At 45.6% G+C, this 23,162-nt stretch overlaps 1 protein-coding gene across 2 annotated transcripts in view; it reads left to right on the top strand.

Annotated features, from left to right (window-relative positions):
- FAT3 (FAT atypical cadherin 3) overlaps positions 1 to 17,578 on the top strand; it is a 497,297-nt gene extending 479,719 nt beyond the window's left edge. The window contains exons 22-27 of one of the 2 annotated variants that reach the window (XM_040631005.1): positions 7,202 to 7,355; positions 9,305 to 9,960; positions 13,433 to 13,546; positions 15,672 to 15,731; positions 16,291 to 16,326; positions 16,956 to 17,578. In XM_040631005.1, the coding sequence (XP_040486939.1) occupies positions 7,202 to 7,355; positions 9,305 to 9,960; positions 13,433 to 13,546; positions 15,672 to 15,731; positions 16,291 to 16,326; positions 16,956 to 17,578 (1,643 nt within the window). The remainder of the gene's footprint in view (positions 1 to 7,201; positions 7,356 to 9,304; positions 9,961 to 13,432; positions 13,547 to 15,671; positions 15,732 to 16,290; positions 16,327 to 16,955) is intronic. The other variant, XM_008688345.2, reaches the window with a different exon arrangement.
- Positions 17,579 to 23,162: the final 5,584 nt, after the last annotated feature.

The following is a 23,162-nucleotide window of genomic DNA, read 5'->3' as shown; positions in this document are numbered from 1 at the left end:
CTCTTTTAATAACACTTGGATATTACCCACTGCATTTAATTTTTCTTTCACATTTACAAAGTGTTAAGATATTATTTGTGGTCAGATAATGCCTGGATAGCTCTTGAAATTCTGTTTCCATGATGTGTGTGTGTGTGTGTGTGTGTGTGTGTGTGTGCGTGTGTGTGTGTTTTAAGATTTTATTTATTTGAGAGAGAGAGAGAGAGAGCCCACAAGCAGGGCTGGACAGAGGGAGAAGCAGACTCCCACTGAGCAGGGAGCCCCCTGACATGGGGCTGGATCGTGGGACTCCAGAATCATGACCTGAGCTGAAGGCAGACACTTAACCAACTGAGCCACCCAGGTGCCCCCCTTGATTTGTGTTTTAGACAACATATGATAATGCTTGGGAAGAGCAGAAACTTTGATGCCAGTATCTTATTATTTAATGATTATCTGGCTCCCACAGGGGTGTCTGATGTTGACCATCTTCCTTATCTCCTTAGCTCCCTGGAGCATTGTGGGGTCTAAGTACAATCCCCTCCTCATTCCTAGCAAGTGATAAGTTCCTGCTCACTGATGAGTTTCAATGCCAATACCATCTTGTAGAAATGTTTGAGAATCTGAAAGCCTGGATTCAAGCTCAAATTCAATCACTTACCAGTTATACGTACTCGAACGAGCCACTAATGCTTCCAACCCCCATGGAGTTGAGATGTTAATGGGGCTTTTCATTTTTCCTTCATAGGATTATTGCAGTCCTTCATAAAATGACTCAGAGTGATTTTAAACCACTACAGCATTAGATCCCTTAGTATCACTGTGGCCTTGATATTGATATCAATATTCTAAAATTATTAATAATAACGCCCAGGCTAGGAGAATGAGATCATAAAGAAAACTTTGCGATAACAGGTGACTCTTGATCAACAAACCTCTTTCACAGTAGATTTCACTCCTCTTTCATTTAAAGAAAAATCTGGGATAGGCCAGTGATGGGTAGTAAGGAGGGCATGTATTGCATGGTGCACTGGGTGTTATACGAAAGTAATGAATCATGGAATTTTACGTCAAACACTAGAGATGTACTGTATGGTGACTAACATAATAAAAAATATTATTATAAAAAATATTTAACAATAGAAAATAAAGAAAGAAAGAAAAATAAAGAAAAATCTGACCACTTTAAAATAAGATCCAGTCGCTTTTCCCTCTCATTGTGTTAACATAAAAACTCCAAATTTAAACATAAAAACCCCCAATTTAAAGTTCTACAAGCAATATTTTTTCCAAACATTCTCTGCCTCCTTTGCTCCGTGGGTTTGAGATCGTGAGAATAGATACTAACAGCTTCCTTCTGTCTTTGGATAAGCAGAGAATCCAGAAAGAGGGTGTAATGAAGTACAGTTGTTAAAAATACAGTTCGGGAGGATATTGAACAATTTAGGGTCTCTGGGGCCAGATCCACCCTAGCCTCATGACTGCAAATCAGTAATCAACTTCTCTATACCCTAGTTTCCTCGTCTAGAAAATGGGAGTAACAGTCGTACCTCTGACAGAGGCTTGTTTTCAGAATTAGAAGAGTTAGTACAGGTGAAGTGCTTAGAAGTGTTTCCGGCATGGGACAAGTGTCATGCATGTGTCAGCTGCCATCTTCGTCGTCTACATCATCATCTTCAAAATGGATAGCCCGTTTTCTCAGGTGCAGAACAGAGCTCCTCCATCAGGCATGGTTTGCTCCAGCCTAGATCCAAAGTCCCTGCTCTGGGCTCCTGCCACACCCTGTGCCTGCTATCATGGTGGTTTAGTAGCTGCCTCTGCATTTCTAGGTGCTGTATTTCTGTCTTTGTATCCCCAGGGCCTGTCACAGTCCCTCTTCTAGGGTGTGCTGGGAACCAGCTCTCTAAAAATCGAAGCCCCAGTTTGTAGTGTTTGTTGATTTCTGTGATGTAAGTACTCCCGCCATGGCTCATATCAGGCTACCAGTGGTTTTATAACTGGCCTGCCAAATTCCCAGATATTTAACAGCCGGTGCTCACACCCCTGTGAGCTGGCTGCAGCCCACTGCTGCCGATGGCTTAGGCACTCAGTCAGTGAATAGGTTAATCAGTCAGGCCGGCAGCTGCATCAGGTAACACTAGCTATCCCACAAAAGATAATGAAAATGACAAAATGCAGAAGGAAATGTGTGGGAGTAAAATAGTGCACTAGAGGTATTGCCTCATTTTAAATTCTGATTTTCCAAGGCACCGAGACATCAAATCAAAGAAATCAAACCCATGACCTTAGTTAGAATCCAGTTTCCATGATAGTAATTCAAATGTCCCTTATTTCCAGACAGGCCTTCCTTGTGCCTCCCTTCCCCCCAGCGTCTTCTGCTATGGCTTTATTTGGGAAATTGTCTGGAAGCTTGCCAAATGCGAGCTGGAGAAGGGGAATCTTACCTGCTCTGACCCACCTTGCCTTAGATTACCCCTTCCCGGCTTCCCTCCCACCTCATCACTGATGTGCCTTCAAGTCCTCTCCTGTGGTTGTATCGCCTCTCCCTTTGGTCAAGAAGGGAATCTAAAAAAATAAAAATAATAAATAAATAAATAAATAAATAAATAAATAAATAAATAAAAAGAAGGGAATCTAATTCATGCTCAAAAGTTACTCTACTTCTAAATGGCATGCTTTTCTGGCCAAGAACTAGCCAGGTGACACAAAGAAGCATTTTCCCCAGTTCTAACTGTTTTCATCAATTCTATTCGATTCCATTAAGGTAAGCAGCTTCCCAAATTGGAAGAAAACAGCTCCAAGTCAGCATAATTTAAAGCAAGCATACCTCAGTCTCCTGCATCCTGTCCACAGACATCAGGCTGGCCGCCTTTCAACACAGTTTGCATCAACAATGGTCTTTCCATAAGAGTTAGTTCCCTGGTGGTTCATTGTTGGTGCATTCTAGAGCACCGCGTCTCTCTCGGAGCCTCAGTCTCTGGCCCTTTGTGTTTCTTGGTGCTGCGGAGGCTGGCACCACAAGGCCCCCTCCTTTTGTGAATTTAAAGAGTTCTCTCTTCCTCCTGCACCTGCCTCCCGAAGGTGAGTCTTTCTTTCCCTGTACCGATGAACAGCCAGCCATAATATCCCCCTACGCATGAGAGATGTCTGTAGTGTGGGTTGAGTACACACAAATGAGCACATACACTATTTCAATCTATAGATTTTTTAACTATGCTCTGCCTTTAGAAATCAATCTATAGGGGCACCTGGCTGGCTCAGCAGGAAGAGCATGTGACTCTTGATCTCCAAGGTCATGAGTTCAAGCCCATGTTGGGTGTAGAGATTACAAAAATAAATAAATAAATAAATAAATAAATAAATAAGCAAATATATAAACTTAAAAAACTCGATCTATAAAATCCCAGCATCAGTCACTGGGGAGTTGAGATTAGCCCAAGAACATTTCAACTGAAAGTGAGAATGGGTCCTTACAGCATTTACAAAAGATCCTAAGTGAGGAAAGTCTCATTGGTCACTTCTGGGTAATAGTAGCAGCTCACTGTCACAATCCCACTGCCGCATGAGTAAAGGCATTTTCATAAGCCATAAGCCTATAGGAGTGAGGGGACATGAGAAGGAGACAGCACCGACCGAGGCTGGAGGTGGGAGGCAAACGAACAGGTAGTAAGGAAGAGAAGTGAAGCTTCGAGGGGCTTAGGTGTTGACCAGTAGAAGGGAATCTGGGAACTGAATCCCCAAAAGGCTCAGGAACTGGAGGCATTAGTCACTTCTAAAAGGGGAAGAGATGGGACAAAGGGCTTAAAATAAGAATTGGTCAAAGGTCTGTTTGAGAGGCAGTCAGAACACTAGATTCCCACCTTCTCTCTGCACGACCAGGTAAACACGCCCCCCCCCACCCTGGCAGAGCCTGCAGGTGATGAGGGATTGCAGGGGTGAGAGAACAGGGAGCGCCTGGCTCTGCCCTGCACTTAGTCAGCCCTGGGGTGTGTAGAAGTGAATCTCGTGTCTTCATTGGATGCTGAGACCCACAATCATTGCTCCTCTACCAGCACCCGATCCCCTGAATGTTACAAACCTGGCCTTCACTCTCCCTCTGGGCAGCTGATAAGGGTCATTAGTGGGGAAATTTACCAACCCAGTGGTACTGAAACAGAGTATCACAGTTGACAAACCCCACTCATGGGCTCAGAGCTTCTCATCAGATTTCTAATTTCCTACCGCCCCACTCTGCAAACAGAGCTGATAAGGAAGGATTGCCAGGCAAGGTAGGAAATCCTCTAATTTGGAATATAAAGAATGTATTAAGCTTCTCCAGAGAAACAGAGCCAATAGGATGGATAGATAGATGATAGATAGATGATAGATAGATAGATAGATAGATAGATAGATAGATAATAGATAGATAGATAGATAGATAATAGGTTTTAAGGAGTTGACTCATACAATTGTGGGGCTGGCAAGTCAGCTATTTATGGGGAGGCTGGAAATTCATGTATGTTGTAGTCTTAAATTTGAAATTACGGAGTAGGCCAGCAGGCTGTAAACTCAGGCAAAGTTTCTATGTTGCTGCAGAATTCCTCCTTCTTAAGGCCATCAAGTGAATGAATAAGGTCCACCCATATCATGGAGGGTAATCTGCTCTGCTTCAAGTCAGCTGATTGTGTAAATCACATCCACAGACACCCTCACAGCATCATCTGGACTGGTGTTTGTCCAACGGTTGGACACCATAGCCTGATCAAATTGACACATAAAATTCACCATCGCAGAGGCCAAAGCAAAGAAACAGAAAAAACAACCTGGAGAAAACTAAGCAGGGAGAAAACTTCATAAAAATATTAATATCCTCAGAGAGATAAGAGAAGATATTGTAACCACAAAACGTGAGCAGGATGCTGTTGTTTAAACACACACGCACACACACACGCACACACATGCACACACACATGCACACGAATTCTTAGTGAACAAAAAAGAGCCCTTGGAAAATGACAACATAAATGAAAATCTCAATAGAAGTGTCAGAAGATGAGAATCTCTCAGAAAGTATGGGGGAAAAAAACTCACAGAGTAGTAATATAAGAAAAATAATTAGAGGAAGGTCCAGGAGATCTGAGATCCAAATCATAAAACAGCCATAAAGACAGAACAGGGAAAACAAAGGAATGGAAATCATCAATGAAATAATTAAAATTTCCGAGCAAGTTAAAGGACAAGAATTTCCAGAGTGTCCAATGCTGGTTGAAATAAGCCCAGACGAAAGCATATCATGGTGAGATCTCAGAAAACTGGGGGCCAAGAGAAGACCCTCCACATTGTTGGAGAGGAAAAAAAAAAACAGGTCACATACAAATTTCAGGAACCAAAAGGCCTTGGATATCTCAAAGGCCACATGGAAAGAATTGCTCAGAATTCTGGACACAGCCTACCAAAGAGGGGTAGGGTGAAGTAAAGACACGTCCAGCTCTGCAAGGTCTCACCACATTGACCTGCAAACCCTTTCTCAGAAGCGACTGTCGAATGGATCCTAAGGAAATAGAGAGTAAGCCAAGAAATGAGGAAGACGGGATACCAAAAACACTAGATTCAGCCCAGGAGAGCAGAGAGGACGATCCCACGGACAGCTGCCCCACAGCAGGATGAGGGCACTCTTCAGGGTGTAGCCAGTCAGAAGGCCGTAGAGGAAAGATTTCTCCAGGGTATGAAAACAGAGAACACCAGGCAAAACAGTGACACTCAGAGAGACCAAGTCCATGAAGAGTTTGGTGTTTAATTAAAATAAGTACAGTTGACCCTTGAAGAATGTGGGAGTCAGGGAGGCCGACACCCTGCACAGCCGAAAATCTGTGTATACCTTTTGACTCCCCAAAACTTAACCCTCAAGGATAGCCCACTATTGACGAGAAGCCTTACCGGTAACATAAACAGTCGATTAATACATATTGTGTATGATCTGCATATTATATACTGTATTCTTACAATAGAGTAAGCTAGAGAAAAGAAAATGTTATTAAGAAAATCACAGTGAGGGGCGCCTGGGTGGCTCAGTCGTTAAGCATCTGCCTTTGGCTCAGGGCGTGATCCCGGAGTTCTGGGATCGAGCCCCACATCAGGCTCCTCCTTTGGAAGTCTGCTTCTTCCTCTCCCACTCCCCCTGCTTGTGTTCCCTCTCTCGCTGGCTGTCTCTCCCTCTGTCAAATAAATAAATAAAATCTTTTAAAAAAAAGAAAAAAATCATAGGGAAGAGAAAATACACTTACAATAGCAAACTGTAAAAAAAGTCTTGCATAAGTGACCCTGGGCGGTTCAAACCCATGTTGTTCAAAGGTCAGCTTTGCTGTTCAGTGGGATGTAGGGCTCCTGTTGTACCAAAAAAGGACTTAGAGAACTCTCTGACTCTTTACTATGTGCATTACACCTTTAATAGGAAAAGGAATTTTAAATTGTTTTCAAGTAGGGAAAAAGAAAACCCTTACTAATTATTCATCCCTTCCATCTCTGAGAGGTAAATAATGCCATTGTCCTCTTAGAATATTACCTACTCCGATATTGAATATTCTTTGCAGTAAGAATGCTGCTACCTGTTTCCTCGTGACGGGTTCAGGAGTAGGGAATGGTGACAAAGATGTGAGGTCCGGATCCAAGTACAGGAGCTGGGTGAAGGCTGGGATTCTTCCTTTTCCCTGTGCATCTGTCAAACTAAGGCTCATTTAGGTTGATACATATCCGCATATTACCTGTCCTCCCCTCACTTCCTCTCCAGGCAGGGATTGAGGTTCTCAGCTAAGGAGAGAAAGGATATAGGGGTGAGAGTGGGGTTCAGGAAAGGAATTAATGTGGTGCCTATGCTAAACTGCTCCCCCATAGAAGCATCCTGCCTTCCACGTAGGAGTGTGCTGGGGAAAGCGTCTTCTCCCCGTCTTGGCCTCTGCTCTCGGAGTCTGTTCCTTGGGTGTCTCTTAGCAGTCTCACTCGCATTTAGGCATGTGGTTAATTAGGTGCATCTTTATGGATTAGCAGGGGATCCAAACCGTTCGTTGGCATCTTTGTGGCAAATGTGTCCCAAGTTCGAAATAACCAATTTGATAATGATTTTTGGAATCTGGGCCCCGCCAAAGATTTGGTTTAGGAGGAATCAGGAGGGCGCATCACGGCTGAGTCCCTGCACTGTGAGCATTGCCAAAGGCACTGTGGCTCATGAGAACCTCTGTCTCCCTAGGCTATCAGTGCACCTGTCTCTCACAGTTCACCGGGAGAAACTGTGAGTCGGAGATCACAGCTTGCTTCCCAAACCCCTGCCAGAACGGAGGCTCGTGCGACCCGATAGGGAACACTTTCATCTGTAATTGCAAAGCTGGGCTCACTGGAGTCACGTAAGTGAGATTGTGCAACCCGTCTTTCTCTCCTCTGCTTCTTATTGCTAAGAAAGCAAAACGGTAAGCAACTAACGGGAATAAAAGATTTACCATGAGTGGAACAGGCAAAGGGTTAATATCTTTACAAAAAGAGGGCTTACAAATGACTTAAATGTTACCGAGGATTATCTCTGGGTAATGGGGTTATTGGTAATTTATACTTTTTTTTTAACTTTCTACTTCTCTATATTTGCAAATTTTTACATAATTACTATGTGTTCTATAGTTAGGAAAACAGTTCTTTTAAAGAAAATCATCTATGACCCTTATATTTCCAGTATAATTCTGAGGCAGACGTACCACCCATTTCCCCAGAACTCATTAACTGGACTCTACCGCCTAACATTTTACGATCATTCTGAGAAACTAAAGCCTACCTTTTCTTTGCAAACCCTTTCTCCCCCAAGAAATGAGGGAAATTAAAGTGTTAGCCAAATGGAAAGGGACTGTTTTAAGCTCTTAGCAAAACGCCACTTCCAACCATCCTCGATCGTTTGAGAAGTATATATATGTAATCTCAAGCAAGTGATATTCTAATTACAGATCAGCCTTATGTATTCATTAAAGCAAATCTCCCGAGGACTTTACCGGGAAATACTTCGCGGACTTTGAATCGTTGGATGTAATTTAAAGTAATAAAGCTGCATTTATTTTTAAATACTCTGTGATTCTAATTTCCAAATGACCTGGCCTCAATCTGTTCAAATTAGGGACGTTTGACTACATTTTAAAAGGTGGATTACCAAAGATATAAGTGATCGCTCCTTTTAAATGAACGCGTCAGAGCAATTGCTGAAGTAGAGAAAAGTGAAGAAGAAAGAAGGTCTATGTTCTCACGTACTGTTAAACTAAGAAAGAATAAGACTTAAATGTTTGCCTTATAATTATACTTACTGTGAGTCATGGATTGCTTTAAAGAGAATAAAATTGATTTAATTATTTTTCATTAGAATGCTTTAATCATTCTTTCCTGATAATCTGCATTAGTATTAACCTTTATTGTAAGCACAGAATCTGTAAAATACATAGATCCGCAGCCCTCCACCTACCCACTTACTCTATTACCCCGCCCTGCGCGCGCGCGCTCGTGTGCGCGCGCGCGCACACACACACACACACACACACACACACACACACAGTTCCCAGAGAGACCAAAAATTACAGGAACTGTTGGAGGAAAATGTCAGAACCAAAGATTTCCTCCTCTTGGGAAAGCCTATATAAGGTATAAGTTCACTGCTTTTTCTCTGCCATTTTCCAATCCCAGAAGCTCAGAGAATGAAAAGGGTTAAGGATAAATTAGTGGCAAACTAATTTGGTGGCAAAACCGGCCAAAACTGCTCTGAGACTACTTCTAGTCTTTATTTCTCTGATTTAGTATGAATATCCATATGTTTTATTATAGAAGCACTGGTACAGTTTGATTCTGGGGTCCTATGGCAGCGCCAGTTGGCGCAGTGGGGCGGGTATGTTACAGAAGGGGAAAGAGGCGTACTGTATACGACGTCTCTAAAATTGCAAAACTTTAAACCCTGAAATGCACCCGGCCCTGAGGATTTGGAGACCAGTTCCTCTCCAATAGCATCTGTTCTCTCTCTTCCCTCTTCTTCCCTTCCCTCCCACCAGTCTTTGTCCTACTCCCCTCTGGAGGGGGGTCAGACTCTCTGGGAGCCATCCGTTTGGTTGGGAGAAGTATCTCAACTCACCATGACAACTCGGGCCACCTGCCGAGGTGCCCTCCCCCCCACCCCCCCCAACACACACACAGTAGCGCGCGCACTCACACCATCACTCTATCTTTGTCACGCTTCACGTGCCCTTGGGGCGCTGTGTTTTCTTGTAAACGCCGTCGTGGGTGGCGTTGTGGGGCCTGCTGTCTGAGAGGGGCTTTGTGTTTTGTCGCAAAGGTGTGAAGAGGACGTCAACGAGTGCGAGCGGGAGGAGTGTGAGAACGGGGGCTCCTGCGTCAATGTGTTCGGCTCCTTCGTGTGCAACTGCACGCCGGGCTACGTGGGCCAATACTGTGGGCTGCGCCCCGTGGTCGTGCCCAACATCCAGGCCGGCCACTCCTACGTGGGCAAGGAGGAGCTCATAGGCATCGCCGTGGTCCTTTTCGTCATCTTCATCCTCGTCATCCTCTTCATCGTCTTCCGCAAGAAGGTCTTCCGCAAGAACTACTCGCGCAACAACATCACGCTGGTGCAGGACCCCGCCACGGCCGCCCTGCTCAACAAGAGCAACGGCATCCCGTTCCGGAACCTGCGCGGCGGCGGGGATGGCCGCAACGTCTACCAGGAGGTGGGGCCCCCGCAGGTGCCAGTGCGCCCCATGGCCTACACGCCGTGCTTCCAGAGCGACTCCAGGAGCAACCTGGATAAGATCGTGGACGGGCTTGGGGGCGAGCACCAGGAGATGACCACGTTCCACCCCGAGTCCCCGCGAATCCTGACGGCCAGGCGCGGTGTGGTCGTGTGCAGCGTGGCCCCCAACCTGCCTGCCGTATCGCCCTGCCGCTCGGACTGCGATTCCATCCGGAAGAATGGCTGGGACGCAGGAACTGACAGTGAGTAGGAGGCCATAGTGTGTTTGCTTGTGTCTTTAGTGTCGCTGGGGAGCTGTGGTGTGCCTGGCGCTGCGGAAGGAAATCGGGGAAAGGAGAGAGAACCCACCTAAGAAGGGCACTCCTTGTGACGTGTTCTGGCATTGAATGTCCGGAAAAATCGCTCTGGTTCTTATCCCCATTTACAGGTGGGGAGAATGAAGCTCCGAGAGGATGCGTCAGGGGTCCAAGGTCGCAGAGCTAGGCAGAAGCAGCAGAACGGGTGGGCCAATCCAGAGCTGCCAGCTCTAGAAACCCATGCTTTCCTCACAATAGCACACCATCAGTAGTAATCCAAGCAGGGTGGCGACAGAAGTGATATACAGAGAGCGTGTTCCAGAAGAAGGTCAGAAGAAGAGAGTCTAGACTTAGGGTGAAGACTTAAAGGAGCAGAGGGATATTTGAGTTGGATCATGGTGGAGTAGGTCTGGGGAAAGGCGGAGGGACCCACACAATCGGAAGACAAGCAAGACATTCTGTGTGGCTGGAACACAGGGTTCATGAACCTTAAGGCAAGAAAAGTCCAGTCCAGATAGTGGTATTTCCCTTTCCTTTAGGCCTCATGCAGCAGTATTCTAGCCAAAGAGCTACAGGTGCAAAGGCCCTGTGGTGGGAAAGACTTTGACATGTTGAAGGACAGAGAGGAGGACAAGGTAGTTGGAGATTGGTGAACAACAAGGAAAAGTGAATGCGTTTTAATGGCAACATAAGTGCAGGTTTTTAAGCAGGGGAGTGGCATGATCGAATTTACATTTTTAAAAGATGGCTCTAACTGATCCCTGGAGAACAGACTAAAAAGGACCAAAGAGGAAAGAAAGCAAAGACCAGTTGGCTAGCTTCCATGAACATCTAATTGAGCAATGGTGATTGCTTTCCCTGTCCTAACACCAGTTAGGATGAAGCTAAGGCAGACTCTGTTGTAAGCTGTGACTTTTCATCAAGCCGAATGGCTTTATATTTCAGAAGCAGAGCTGCCCTGGTTGCAGGAGTTTCCAAAGGCTGGGGTTTTAGTACTATGATGCATGTTGGAGTAGGGGTTTGGGGGGAGGCTGCTTTCAAATGGAGCTGGATGAGCAGAGAAGGTGAAGGTCATCTTTGTGGAGAAAGGGGGAATTTCTCCTGTGTCTTCAAGCATAAGTAAGATTTAGGAAACTATTGGAGAGGGCCTTCCGGAAGCAGGAAGCAGCTTGATGAGGGTAGGGGGCACATGAGGGCTACCTGACAGGTTCTGTTTTTCAGGAGAAAGAGGAGGCTAGAGATGAAAGTTTGGACATTATCTGGATGCACAATGGTTGAATCTTGGGGGAGGGGGGTTAAGCTCACCGAGGGAGCAAGAAAAAAAAAGGATGACCAGACTGGGCCTCCAAAAGAACTTGGAGATGCCTACATGTGGGAGGTGGGCAGAACGTAGAGGCCAAGAAGGGAGACAAACAGTTGCCAACAAAGAGAGCAGGGACAGAGGACAGGGCAGGTATGCAGAAGCCAAGACTATCAATAAGGTTAGTGGGGTTGAGTACTGTAAGACTGTCAGGAAGGACACGGGCTTAAAAAAAAAGAAAAGAAACAGTACTGTGCTTCACACCTAGAAGATTTCTGGTCATCTGAAGAGTGTTTCAGTGACTGGTCAAGACAGAATCCAGAATGCAAATGTTAAGGACAAAGAGATTTGGGGAGACAACAGAAGCAGCAGATGAATGTTTGCTGTGTGTTGGACCTTCTTAAATCTTCCTGGCTGCCCATGTGGGCACCCAAGTGGAGGAGATGGGTGAGATAGCGGCTTAAGAGCAAGTAGCTGGTAAAAGGAGGGGTGAGGACCAGAACATGGCCCATCAAGGTCCAGAGCCTGTGCTCTTACCAACACTGCTCTTGGGGGCCTTAGCAGGAGGGAGGGAGAGGGATGTACAGGGAGAGGACCGCTGATGACAGAGGAGGTTTCTGTTCTTTTCTGGGACCGCCCCAACCATGCTATCTGCCGAGTCTGTCTTTCTGCAGACACTCTTGTAAGTTGTTGCCCTTGGATTTTCACCATAATGCGTTCCCTGTCTAATGATGTGTACAGTTAGACTTTGCTAAAGCCTTGCCAATCCACCAGCTCTTAGAAAGGCTCTTTTTTTTTTAGCAATGAAAAAAGAGAGGGCTGAAAAAGTGAAGTGAAGAAAGGAGTTCTATGCACGGCGTTCACCGGGGTAGATCATTTGTTGTTTCCTTCCTAGTGTTCCGGTCTAAGCCCGGCCCTCACCTGGTGCTTTTCTGAGACACATTGTGGTTTTAGCAGCGTGGCCGTTGGGAGGTGAACTCCTCTCAGGCGTCTCTCCTGCTTAGATCAGTTGTGTATCCAGCTCATCGACCCGCTGTGGCTTCGGCATCTGACAGCAGATGCCGGAGCCACAGTGCCCGATGCCGACCTCACCCTTTGTGGAAGAAACAGTGATTTCCACCGTCACAAAGAGGAACAACTGTTCCCTTAATCACAAGTCCCCGTCTCTTCCTCCCATCATGTTACGTGATGATTTGAAGCTTTTCCCGGTGATCCTTTCCTCCACTCGCTTCATAATGTGACAGGTTTATTTCCAGAATCTACCTCAGACCAAAACTCACATTTCCCCCCAAAGTATTGTTGTGTTTTTATTGAGTGGATTTCTTTCTTTGTTAAGCAAGGCAGAGTCAACTGGCGAGTCAATCTCTAGGCGACTAATTCATTTTTTTACTTGACAACTTCAAGATATGGCTTGTTTTTATTGCTTCCTTTAGTCCATAAAATAAGAAAATAGCCCTGCAGAGTGTGTGTGTGTGTGTGTGTGTGTGTGTGTGTGTGTGTGTGTTGTTCAGGCTGTCTTTGCATAGCCAAAAGGAGGAAGTGGGTAGATAAGGACACGTCCACACCACTGACTGCCCTTCTACCACACAGAACACTATCATTGCCAAAAATGGTGTGACACTGCCCTCTAGACGGCAAGGCTAAGAACTCCACTCGTTCCCCAGAGATGGAAGTTGGGATGAATGTAATGGCATTCTTGCCTATAAAATATTTATACCCCAATTTTATAAGTAATCTCATTTAACCTGGTGTTGACACCACGTCGGTTCATGTAAATGATTTAAATTAAGTCTGAATGGCAAAGAGCAACCCAGCCACTTCATCCAGCCTTCAGTCTTCACTTAGTCGCCTCACTTTGAGGAGGGAACAGCTCCTTTCGGCTGTCAGCTATTTGGAAGCTCATTTACCACGGGTTAAGGGTTTCGAATCCATAATGTAAATCACTTGATTGACAGACCTTTGCCCCCAGTGGCACAATCAATTTTCTATTGTGGAGCTAAATTATTTTCTCGAAGCAAATGAAAGAGCTCTGAGAAGTGAACTCTGGGGGCGGGAGGGCTAGACATATGCACAAGGTAACCGGTGTCATTTCTGTTTTCTCTCTGGCTGTCCGCAAAGACAAAGGGGTTGATGATCCCGGAGAAGTGACCTGCTTTGCAGGCAGTAATAAAGGCAGCAACTCTGAGGTTCAGTCCCTGAGCTCCTTCCAGTCGGATTCTGGCGACGACAATGGTAAGCACTCGGCAGCTGTGTTCCCCCTGACTCCTGTGCTGGCAGTCAGTGGGTGGGAAGAGGGTGATGGGACCGGTTCTCTTTCCTGGCCTGATCGTGGACTTCGGAGTGTGTTCTCTGGCTTTTTGGCTGGCCCCCTTGTTGGGTGTCTTCACTGGAGGAGCACCTGCTGAGCTCGCCCTGTGGGCAGGCCAGGGCTCCGTGTCAGAGGTGGACGAAGTTCCCTGACCTGCAATAATGCATCCTCCTTGATTTTTCTCATGCTGGAACCACCTCATCCCAAATGATGCTCTCTAGACAACTGTCATTAATTTCTTTTTTTATTTTTACTACTGGTGATCTCTTCACCCTTTACTGTATATCCAACCTCCCTCCCATCACTAGAAATTCTTTTAGAGGTAAGACCTCCTTCCCCTAGAAGCGGCATCATCATTCAGCTGAAGTCCCCTTCTGAGCATCTGGGGTCATGGGCCTTTGGAGAATCTATGAATACTGTGACTGGATCCACTCCTTAGAAAAATGCACATAGACCTAAAATGTGGCATGCAATTCCTCTGGCTCCTGGACTTCATTGACATTCCCAAGCTGCTACCAGCAACTCCGGTGAACTTGTCCTTATGGAGAGGGTGCTAAATGCTGGACTGGGTTTTCTGAGGTGAGGAACCAGCTCTGGAGGATGGGTTGGTCTCCCCAGGGCAGGAGGTAGAGCAGAAATGGTCACAAAACAGTGAGAGTTTACTATATAGGGGTGAATCAAGAATCATTTCCAGTAGTCATCCATGGAGACAGCATTCCCTTGTCAATACCTTATTTCATTTCTCCATATATAAGCCATTGGCAAAAATGGAATATGTATCAATTAATGTAATCATACAATCCCTCAGTGCATGTCGAGTTTCTCCTACGTGCTGAACCCTGTGCTGACTATTTTGTACCCAGAAGTCCAAAACGAAAATGATAGTCTTTGCCCCCCAGGTAAATAGAGGAACAGATGAGCTCCAAGGCCATAGAAGCAATCACGGAAGTAAAATAGTCTACTTTCACCACCCTCTTCCCCAAATCTCTTCCACCCCAGTACCCAACATTCCAGAGAGGTGCAGAGCCTACTTGTATCTGACTGCTGGGGTAACAGACCACCTAACAGTGGCTTTTTTCTGACCGTTCTCAGAATGGTCCAGAGCTGTTTGCCGCAATGCTTACGCCATCCCCCCTCCCCAACCAGAAGAAAAGCTGTTGCGGCTTGGCATTTCATATAGAAGCCCCCGAGAACAGAGTTTCCGCTCGGGGCAGAGCACTGGCAATGTTACCTGGCTGACTATTCTCACGGGCTCTGCTACGTGTGACCTTAAGCTCACACATTTGACCTTCCATGCTTAACCTTTCTGGGTGGGTCCTGACGAAAGTGGGTGGTGTTAGGAATTTTCAACAAATGAATTTTAGGCCTGATCACCTCTCCACAAGCTGCTGGTATCGGGTGCTAACCCATATGGAGCACAGCATTCTCCTTCCCGGAGTCTAACTATTTCAGAGGCCGGATATGGACTTCCGTCTGTGCTTTACCGATAGAAGCTGGGCCTTGGGTTTGTTCTAGGCTATCAGTGGCCACACTCATGGGAGTGGGAAGCCATCCGTCCTGCAAAGGTGATCCTGGAATTTGGTTTGGAGCGGCATGGCTGACCGACAAATAATTATCCGTGGGAATAGCGAGGTCTTCCCCTGAGAGCCTTTGGGAGCTCTTAATGAGGAATTAGCCTAAGCTTGCCGGGCTAGAGAGGTGCAGAGCCTACTTGTATCTGACTGCTGGGGTAACAGACCTTCCTAGATTGATTTCACTGGGCCATGAGCTGTGAATGTATGACCCAGCACTCCCTGCCGATCATGCCTTTCCGAGGACTGGCCCCAGGTTTGCTGCCGTGGCCCTTCTGTTCCAAGTATCCCCAGAACCCCCAGATAAAAGCGTTCACCAGAGCGCCGCCGATGGGCAGACTGGGGAGGCTCTGGGTGTTTGCATGCTCTGCCTTTGGTGTTGCCATTGTTGTGCAGAGAAGTTCTCTTATATCTGAAATACATGACTAACCAGAAACTGTCCTTCCCTTCCCCTCTGTCTTCTTTTCCCGGCTACAAGCATCCATTGTGACTGTCATTCAGCTTGTCAACAATGTAGTTGACACTTTAGAGAATGAAGGTATTTACTTTTTCCTTCCATGGCATTTCTTTGCGTAAAGAGTTATCCGTTTGGAAATACAGCTTCCTTGTTGCGTTGATCGGGGGTTGCTTTTAACCAGCTGGCAACCAGGGGACACCAGCTGTCTCTCTAGGGGTTGAAGTGAATTTTACAAGTTTGAAGGAAAAAAAAAATCTAGCTCATAAGTTGTTAAATAGCTGGGGTACTCTTTTTTTATAAAAGCCCTTCTAAGAGAAGAGTACCCAATCAGTTGGAATCCAGACTACTACTAAATTCATTCTTCTATCATCATGTATGTACTGAGCACCTATTATGAGCTGGAAATACTTAAGAAAGCATTCAAAGCTATAATCTTATGGGGATTGATTTTCATCAGGTAGCTTTTATTAGTGACTTAGTACAATTAGGGCCAGGTACAGATGGGATTTCTCTTTTTATACCCCAAAGAACAAGGAGGAGAAAGAGGAGCATGTGTTTTTAAGTCATCTAAAATGTTCTGTTTTACCCTCTTCGCGTGACTGAGATTATCAGGTTTATCTCTCACTTTGTATTTAAACAGTGTCTATCATGGATCAAGGACAGAACTACAACCGAGGTGACTCTGCCACAACCCCAGCATAACATTTACTTCCATGTTTTCAATTGCTGAGTTCGTTCGTACCCTGTCCCTCTCCCTCCGTCCTTTCTGGGTTTCTTCGATCTGCATTTTGCATGTTCCAGGTGTCTTGTGTGCCTGGCATTGGAAGTGAAAGTCCCACCAGCACCCCTCCCCCAGCCTCCCCACTGCGTGTGTCATTCATCCATTTGCAGCACATCTCCCTGCCTTCTGGGGACCACAGTATGGCCCATACCCCCCTCTCTCCGGGAGCATGCTGCCAGCCTGGCTCTGCATTTAGCATATAGAAAGGAAGAGGGACTAGCGGGGAGGGGGTGCTGGAACTGGGTTTATTCCGCATGCCCTGGCTGGCCATCCCTTCTGGCGTGGCTGGGCGGGAGGCTCTGCCACAGCCAGGCACCCTCTCCCAGAGTCGCCATCGCCTCATTCTCCCGGGCACCAGAGCATGGCTGGTCCCTGAGAGAGCCCTCTAAGAGCATGCACGTGACCCTGGCATCTAGGGTCTCTTGGATGTTAATTGCATGACAGGTGCCCCATCCGCTCCTTTTTCGAGCCCTGCCCCAGCTCCAGTCTGGAGGAAATTGACTGTCACGGCTTTTCTCCCACAGCCTATCACTGGGACACCTCTGACTGGATGCCCGGGGCCCGCCTTTCGGACATAGAGGAAGTGCCCAACTATGAGAACCAGGAGGGAGGGTCTGCACACCAGGGTAGCACGCGGGAGCTGGAGAGCGATTACTACCTGGGCGGCTATGACATCGACAGCGAGTACCCACCCCCCCACGAAGAGGAGTTCCTGAACCAGGACCAGCTGCCCCCTCCCCTGCCGGAGGACTTCCCAGACCAGTACGAGGCCCTGCCGCCCTCCCAGCCTGTGTCGCTGGCCAGCACACTGAGCCCCGATTGCAGGAGGAGGCCCCAGTTCCACCCCAGCCAGTACCTCCCTCCCCACCCATTCCCCAACGACACGGATTTGGTGGGCCCGCCAGCCACCTGTGAATTTAGTACTTTTGCCGTGAGCATGAACCAGGGCGCAGAGACGGCAGGCCCCACCGACAGCGTGTCTCTATCCTTGCACAATTCCAGAGGCACCTCGTCCTCGGATGTGTCGGCCAGCTGCGGCTTTGACGATTCCGAAGCAGCCATGAGTGACTACGAGAGCGTGGGAGAGCTCAGCCTCGCCAGCCTGCACATTCCCTTCATCGAGACGCAGCACCAGACCCAGGTGTAGACAGCGCACCTGCCCAGGGCCCTTGGTGCTGTCCGTGGCTGAACTGCGGGAAGGAGGCTGTCTGGGCTCACGTCTGCACAGCCAGTGGCCCAAAGGAAACACGGACTTGCCCCCCGGGAACTTCTTGGCAAGTCCTGCTGTCACGGGCAAGCTCCTCTCCGGCTGGGTGAAAGCGAAAGGCTCCAATTGTTTCTCAGAGGTGAAGGATAGCCTTGCAGTAGGTACCTGCGTTCACGGCCAAGACCGGGCACCGAGTTTCTCCAGGGGGAATAAACCCCACCTGCTAGGTTACGCAGCCCATCTTGTATGGCTATGTGCAGTATTGGGACCCGGGAAGGGTTACGCGGCAGAGCCGGCAGTATTAATAACTGGCAACGAGCAAAGACGCATTGTTGCATGTCATTTTGAGCCAATGGGGGGGGAGGGGATGAAAACAGTAGTTACGATGGTTGGAAAGTTAGTCTCTTAGGCGAAAGAAAAGAGAAACAAATATTATTAAAAAAAAAAACAAACAAACAAGAAAATGGGCTGAAGCCTTTAAAATCAACTCTATTTTTCTTTAATAAGCTGTCCAGTTTTCAGCTATAAAATTAGGTTTGGATAACATTGTTTGTATGCTTAGTTATTTTTGTTTGTTTGTGTTAAGCATCCAATATAATATAGCTGGGCTTTATGATCTTTGAGAAAAGTATCAATGGAAGGAATGGGAGGATATTTGGGCTCGCTTTTGTGGGTTGGGGAGAAAGTTAACGTTGTTCAGACATTAGAAAGAATGTGATTATCTGTTTTTGTGTTTTCTAGTATTTACTGGCTGTAGCTACAATTTTAATATTACTGAAGAAATTGGCTTTTGTTCTGAGAATCAGGGAAGAAAAAGAAAAAAAAAGTTGTATTTTGGCCCATTGTTCTCTACAATGAGAGGAATTTAGAGGTTTAAGCAGAATTCAAATTCAGGGGGCCAAAAAGGGAAATATACTTTCAAAGTTTTCAGCTGGGTAATCACAATTCTTGATAATGCAGATAAAATCTAAGTGTTATCTTACATCGGTAGTATCATCACTATAAATGCAATTATGTTTGAAAAAAGAAGAAAGTAGAGTAGTTCTCGTGTATAAATTATAATAGTGTGTGTGTCTGGGCCTTTGTACAAATATTTGCTTGCACTCAATAAGGCTGCTCTTGAGGAAAACTAACGTGAAGGTTTTAGGACATGGACTGTGTTGAAAAATCCTGCCAGCGAGGCAGACCTTCCAATTTCTCTGATCTCTACAGTGTTAGAGAAACACCAAATGCCATATTTTGCTCTGGTTCACTTAACTTTATTTTGGTACTGCCATTTATAGTGACTTAAAACAAAACTGTGCTTTTGAAAAAATAATATTTTGTTATAGTTTTCCAGAACGAAACTCTTATTTGAAAGATGTGTAATGTTTAATTACACCCCAGGGTTCTCCTCTCTCCTGATGTGTGAGCTTTGGCCAAGAGTTTCCCAAACTGGCAGGAGAATCATTTCACCGGAAATACGATACCCCAGTCCTCGAAGCAGAGACTTACCACGTTGAGTGACTCTCCTCTTTGGCTTCAATCAGATGACGGCTGCGTGCACAGTGGCCATGGTAAATAAATGCATATTTGCACTATCTGCTTCATGAGCAAATCTCGGTGTCCACGGTTTCTGGTGACATATGGCATTGGTGTGTCGGCTATTCTGTCCTGAATCTGTGTATCATCCACTCAGACATATTTTTTAGTTGCTCCTGTTGTGTTTAGTCCACTGCTTTGTAGGAGTCAGTGTTTCTGAAGCTCATTGGAAAAAGAAAAAAATTCCTTTTCATTCCCAAGCTTCGTGAGTTCAGGATACACGTCACAGGTTTTCCAGCTTTTCCCCTCTCCCCGTCTCTTGGTAGGACCTCCTCGTGGAAGCATTATCCGCACTGTGGTCTTGAAATAAATGAAATTTCACCGAGGCTGCTTTTGAGAAGAGAGTCTCTGGTATTTTTCTTATGTAAGAAGCACATTTGCAAAAATCACAGAGAAAATGATGAACTAATGGTCCAGAATAGAATCGCTGCTACACTTTTAATAATGCAATGACATAAAAACCATCAAAGTAAAACCAACAATTCATTTCTTGCCCCCAGGAAATATTAGAACGAGATTAATGCCAGTGAGTCACTGCTGCTTACACAGCATCTCCTCGAGGGAGAATGCCTGACTGACACGGTAATGAAGGAATAAATAGACCCTAATGCAGTTGTGAAGTCACCCAGGAAAATTGTGCCCACTCTTTTTGCTCTGACCTACATAAAATACCCCTCTCTTCAGCATATCTTCCCCTGATTTTCTGCAGAAAAGCTCTGCAGCTCAATGTGTACCAGACAGGCGTGTGTTATGTTTTGACTCGTTACCTTTAAACACATGGTATCTTTCCACTTTGGGGATAGCTGGTTTTCCCTGTAGGTTACAAAACGGTTTGCAGGCAGGCCAGCGTGGAACTGGGTGGGGTCACCACTGATCCAAAGAGCTAGAAGGGTCCTTAAGATCTGCTTATCTAATCCCCTTTTTTTTAATAAAAGAGGAAACATAGCCAGAGAGGGGATGGCACTTGCCCAAGCTTACGCAGGAAGTGAAATAGCTTAACAGGGACTAGAACCCATCATTTGGCCAATATGCTTTCTATATAACGTTGTTCACCCCTAAACTTCCTGGGACATGGTATCTGCCTGCTTCTGCTGGACCTTCTGACCTCCCACATTCCCACTTTGGAATATGCTAGAAAAGAGAATTCATGGAGATTATTCCTCTGGAAACCTTAGGATCTCAAGTTTCCTCGCAGCCCCCCCAGGAAGGACGCAGTTTCAGAATTCACACATTTTTTTGGACACTGATCAAAATGCTGCTTTTACCAAATGAATGTTTTCCAAAATGAGGACGGAATGATAATTACGGAAGGGAACTCAGACCAGGCATCAATTATAGTGAAACTTTGATTATAATGTTACCTACTGGATGCAGTTTTGTTTTTCTGTTTTTCCCCCCTCCCGGTCCTGGTGTTTGTTCCTCTCCCCTCTGCCGTGATGAACCACATGGAAAATATGTAAGCCAATAAGTGTCTTGCCCTTTTTTCTATCATGTAAGTGCTACCTCCTGGGAGCCATTTTCCATAGCCTGTTGTGGGCACTTTACCTGTATTACACACGTTCTCGTAAGGTTGAGAGTGCATGGACTGGACGGTTGATGTTTGTCATGTAGCGAGCAGAGGCTATGGGGCTGTAAAAGATGAATAAAGTAGGTGTTCATTTGCTTGCTTCTGCAAGCATTTTGCTGCTGAGTTCCATTCCATGCCAGCTTGCCGTTTACTCATGTCCTGCCCATTCGTGAAATGCCGTTGTAGAAGACTTCGTGGGAAGAGCGGGTCAAGTCTATGCATCTGAGGTTTACCCTATCAGACAATCAGTCGGAAGGCCTGGAAAGGGCATTTAGGGCGCATTCCTGGAACTTATCTGGAACTGCCCTTGGGAATCACTAGCACAGCCCGGAAAAGAAGCAAGTAAAATATATATACCACCGGCCAACGCCTACTTACTTCCCAACCCCTCTCCCCCACCCACTGCCCTCACTAATGCTGTGTCTACGCAATCAAAGTCAGGGGAATTGAGAAAAGAGATTACCGCAGGGAATCACGCAAGACCCAGAAAACACTTCCCTGTGAACGATTCAGGAAGATCTAGTGTTCATTTTGCATGGGCTGCCGGGATCATTGGTCTGGTTTCTTCACACTTCTGCCCTCCCAGTGCACAGATACTGCTAAAAGTAGTTAGGCTTGCATGTTGTATGTTTTTCGTTTCAAACCATGAGAAATGGAGATTTGAAGAGGCGCTGCTTCAGAGTTCTCGTTTTGTGTGGTCTGTGAGAAGGCGGTTACGTGTTTATGCTGGTGTTTGTCCCGCGACATTCAACTGCACATTTTTCTGGTGCAAATCCACAGCGGCTTTAAGCTCTGGTTGCATAATTCTAGGGTTTAAAGTCACCATTTGTGGGTTTGGCATCAGTTAAGACTTAGCCAGCTGGCTAAGAGGTAGGAAAAGAGTAAGATTTCCTTTCCTTATGTAATAATGAAAAGCAATAATTACAAGTATGTAATATTACACAAAGGCCATAATTAGTCTCTTCCAGTGTTGAAGATGCACTAGAGAATCGTACAGTCCATTCGAAGCATGTTTGGACCCATTGGTATGGACTGTAGCACCCTTCCGGCAAACAAATGCCGGAGTTGCTACTAGGTAACAACTTTCTGAGCCCGTACTACTGCATTTCGGGAGGTGACAAACGTGTTCAGGAAACGGTAGCACTGTATCAGAGAGATTGTCTTGTAAATTGACCTGTTACAAACAGGCTGGTTTGTAAAAGATGTATGTTTTGGTGTTTAAAATGTTTATAAAATTGTATATAATGGTTTCAATTTTCCAGGCTTTTTGTAGATACTGTATTTGATGCCTATCAGGATGCTTTAATTTGGGGGGTCGAGTATAATTCTAAGTCACCCGTGCTGTTGGTCTGCAAACTTTTGAGGTAACTCCATGCACGTACACACACACACACACAGGATTTTAGATTTGAAAAGGATGTTTTTTAATCATTTCAAAATGTACTGTAATCTTTTTTGGGTTCTACTGTTTTCATTTAATTTTCTCTGTTTCCAAGAAAATGTTTGTATTGACATTTTTTTAAAACAAGTGTGTTTTGCCCAGTTACTAAGTACCTGATTTTTATGCCATTTCAGATTCAGATGAAGTATGTCGTTTCTTTACACACACACACACACACACACACATACACACACACACGTGAACTCCCCTAAACTTGCACACACACCAGACACCAAACCTTATGCAAAGGGGAAAGCTAACACTTCAAGTGGATCTTGTCCCTTACAGAAATGGGTTGTTTCTGCATATATTGCTGTTGGCAGTATTCAGTCTTGTGTTCTTTTTCTAAAAAAAAAAAAAAAAAAAAAAAAAAGGGAAAGAAAAGAAAAGAAAAGAAAAAAGAAAGAAAAACAACAACAACAAAAAGACAGCCAAAAAAAACAAAAACAAAAACCAACAGTGTACAGGTTTGTAATTGCCAAAATTTGATGGTTAAAACAAGTTTTCAAGTAAAAAGAAAAAAAATGAAACTAGCAACTGTGTTGACCCTTTTTAAGTGTTTTCTTTCATTCGCCTCCAGTTAATCGCTCCTGTGGAACTTGGGCGGTCCTATCTTTGCAGGGGATGGTGATTTCTCCAGAGACTTCTTGCCTCCAGAAAGACTTCCATTGGTTCTGGTGCACATGCGTTGGAATCCCCAGTAGCTTCTTACTGGGCACGTACCCTGTAGGGATTTGCCCTGATGAGAATGAAGACGGTCTTGGAGGCTTGGAAAAACACGGGCCGTGGAGCCCCCCATCTCTGCAGAAATACCTCCTAAACACCTCCCCATGCCCCTAGGCAGCTTCTCCAGTACTGGACTCCCCAAACAAAAACAAAAACAAAAAATCCTAAAGTTTGGAACACAATTAGCGCTTGAGCTTTCCTCCAGAAAG

The sequence above is a fragment of the Ursus maritimus genome, unplaced genomic scaffold (genome assembly GCF_017311325.1).
Source record: "Ursus maritimus isolate PB19 unplaced genomic scaffold, ASM1731132v1 scaffold_16, whole genome shotgun sequence".
Taxonomy (NCBI): domain Eukaryota; kingdom Metazoa; phylum Chordata; class Mammalia; order Carnivora; family Ursidae; genus Ursus; species Ursus maritimus.
The sequence above is the reverse complement of the archived record's forward strand: the minus strand, read 5'-3'. Positions and strand labels throughout refer to the sequence as shown.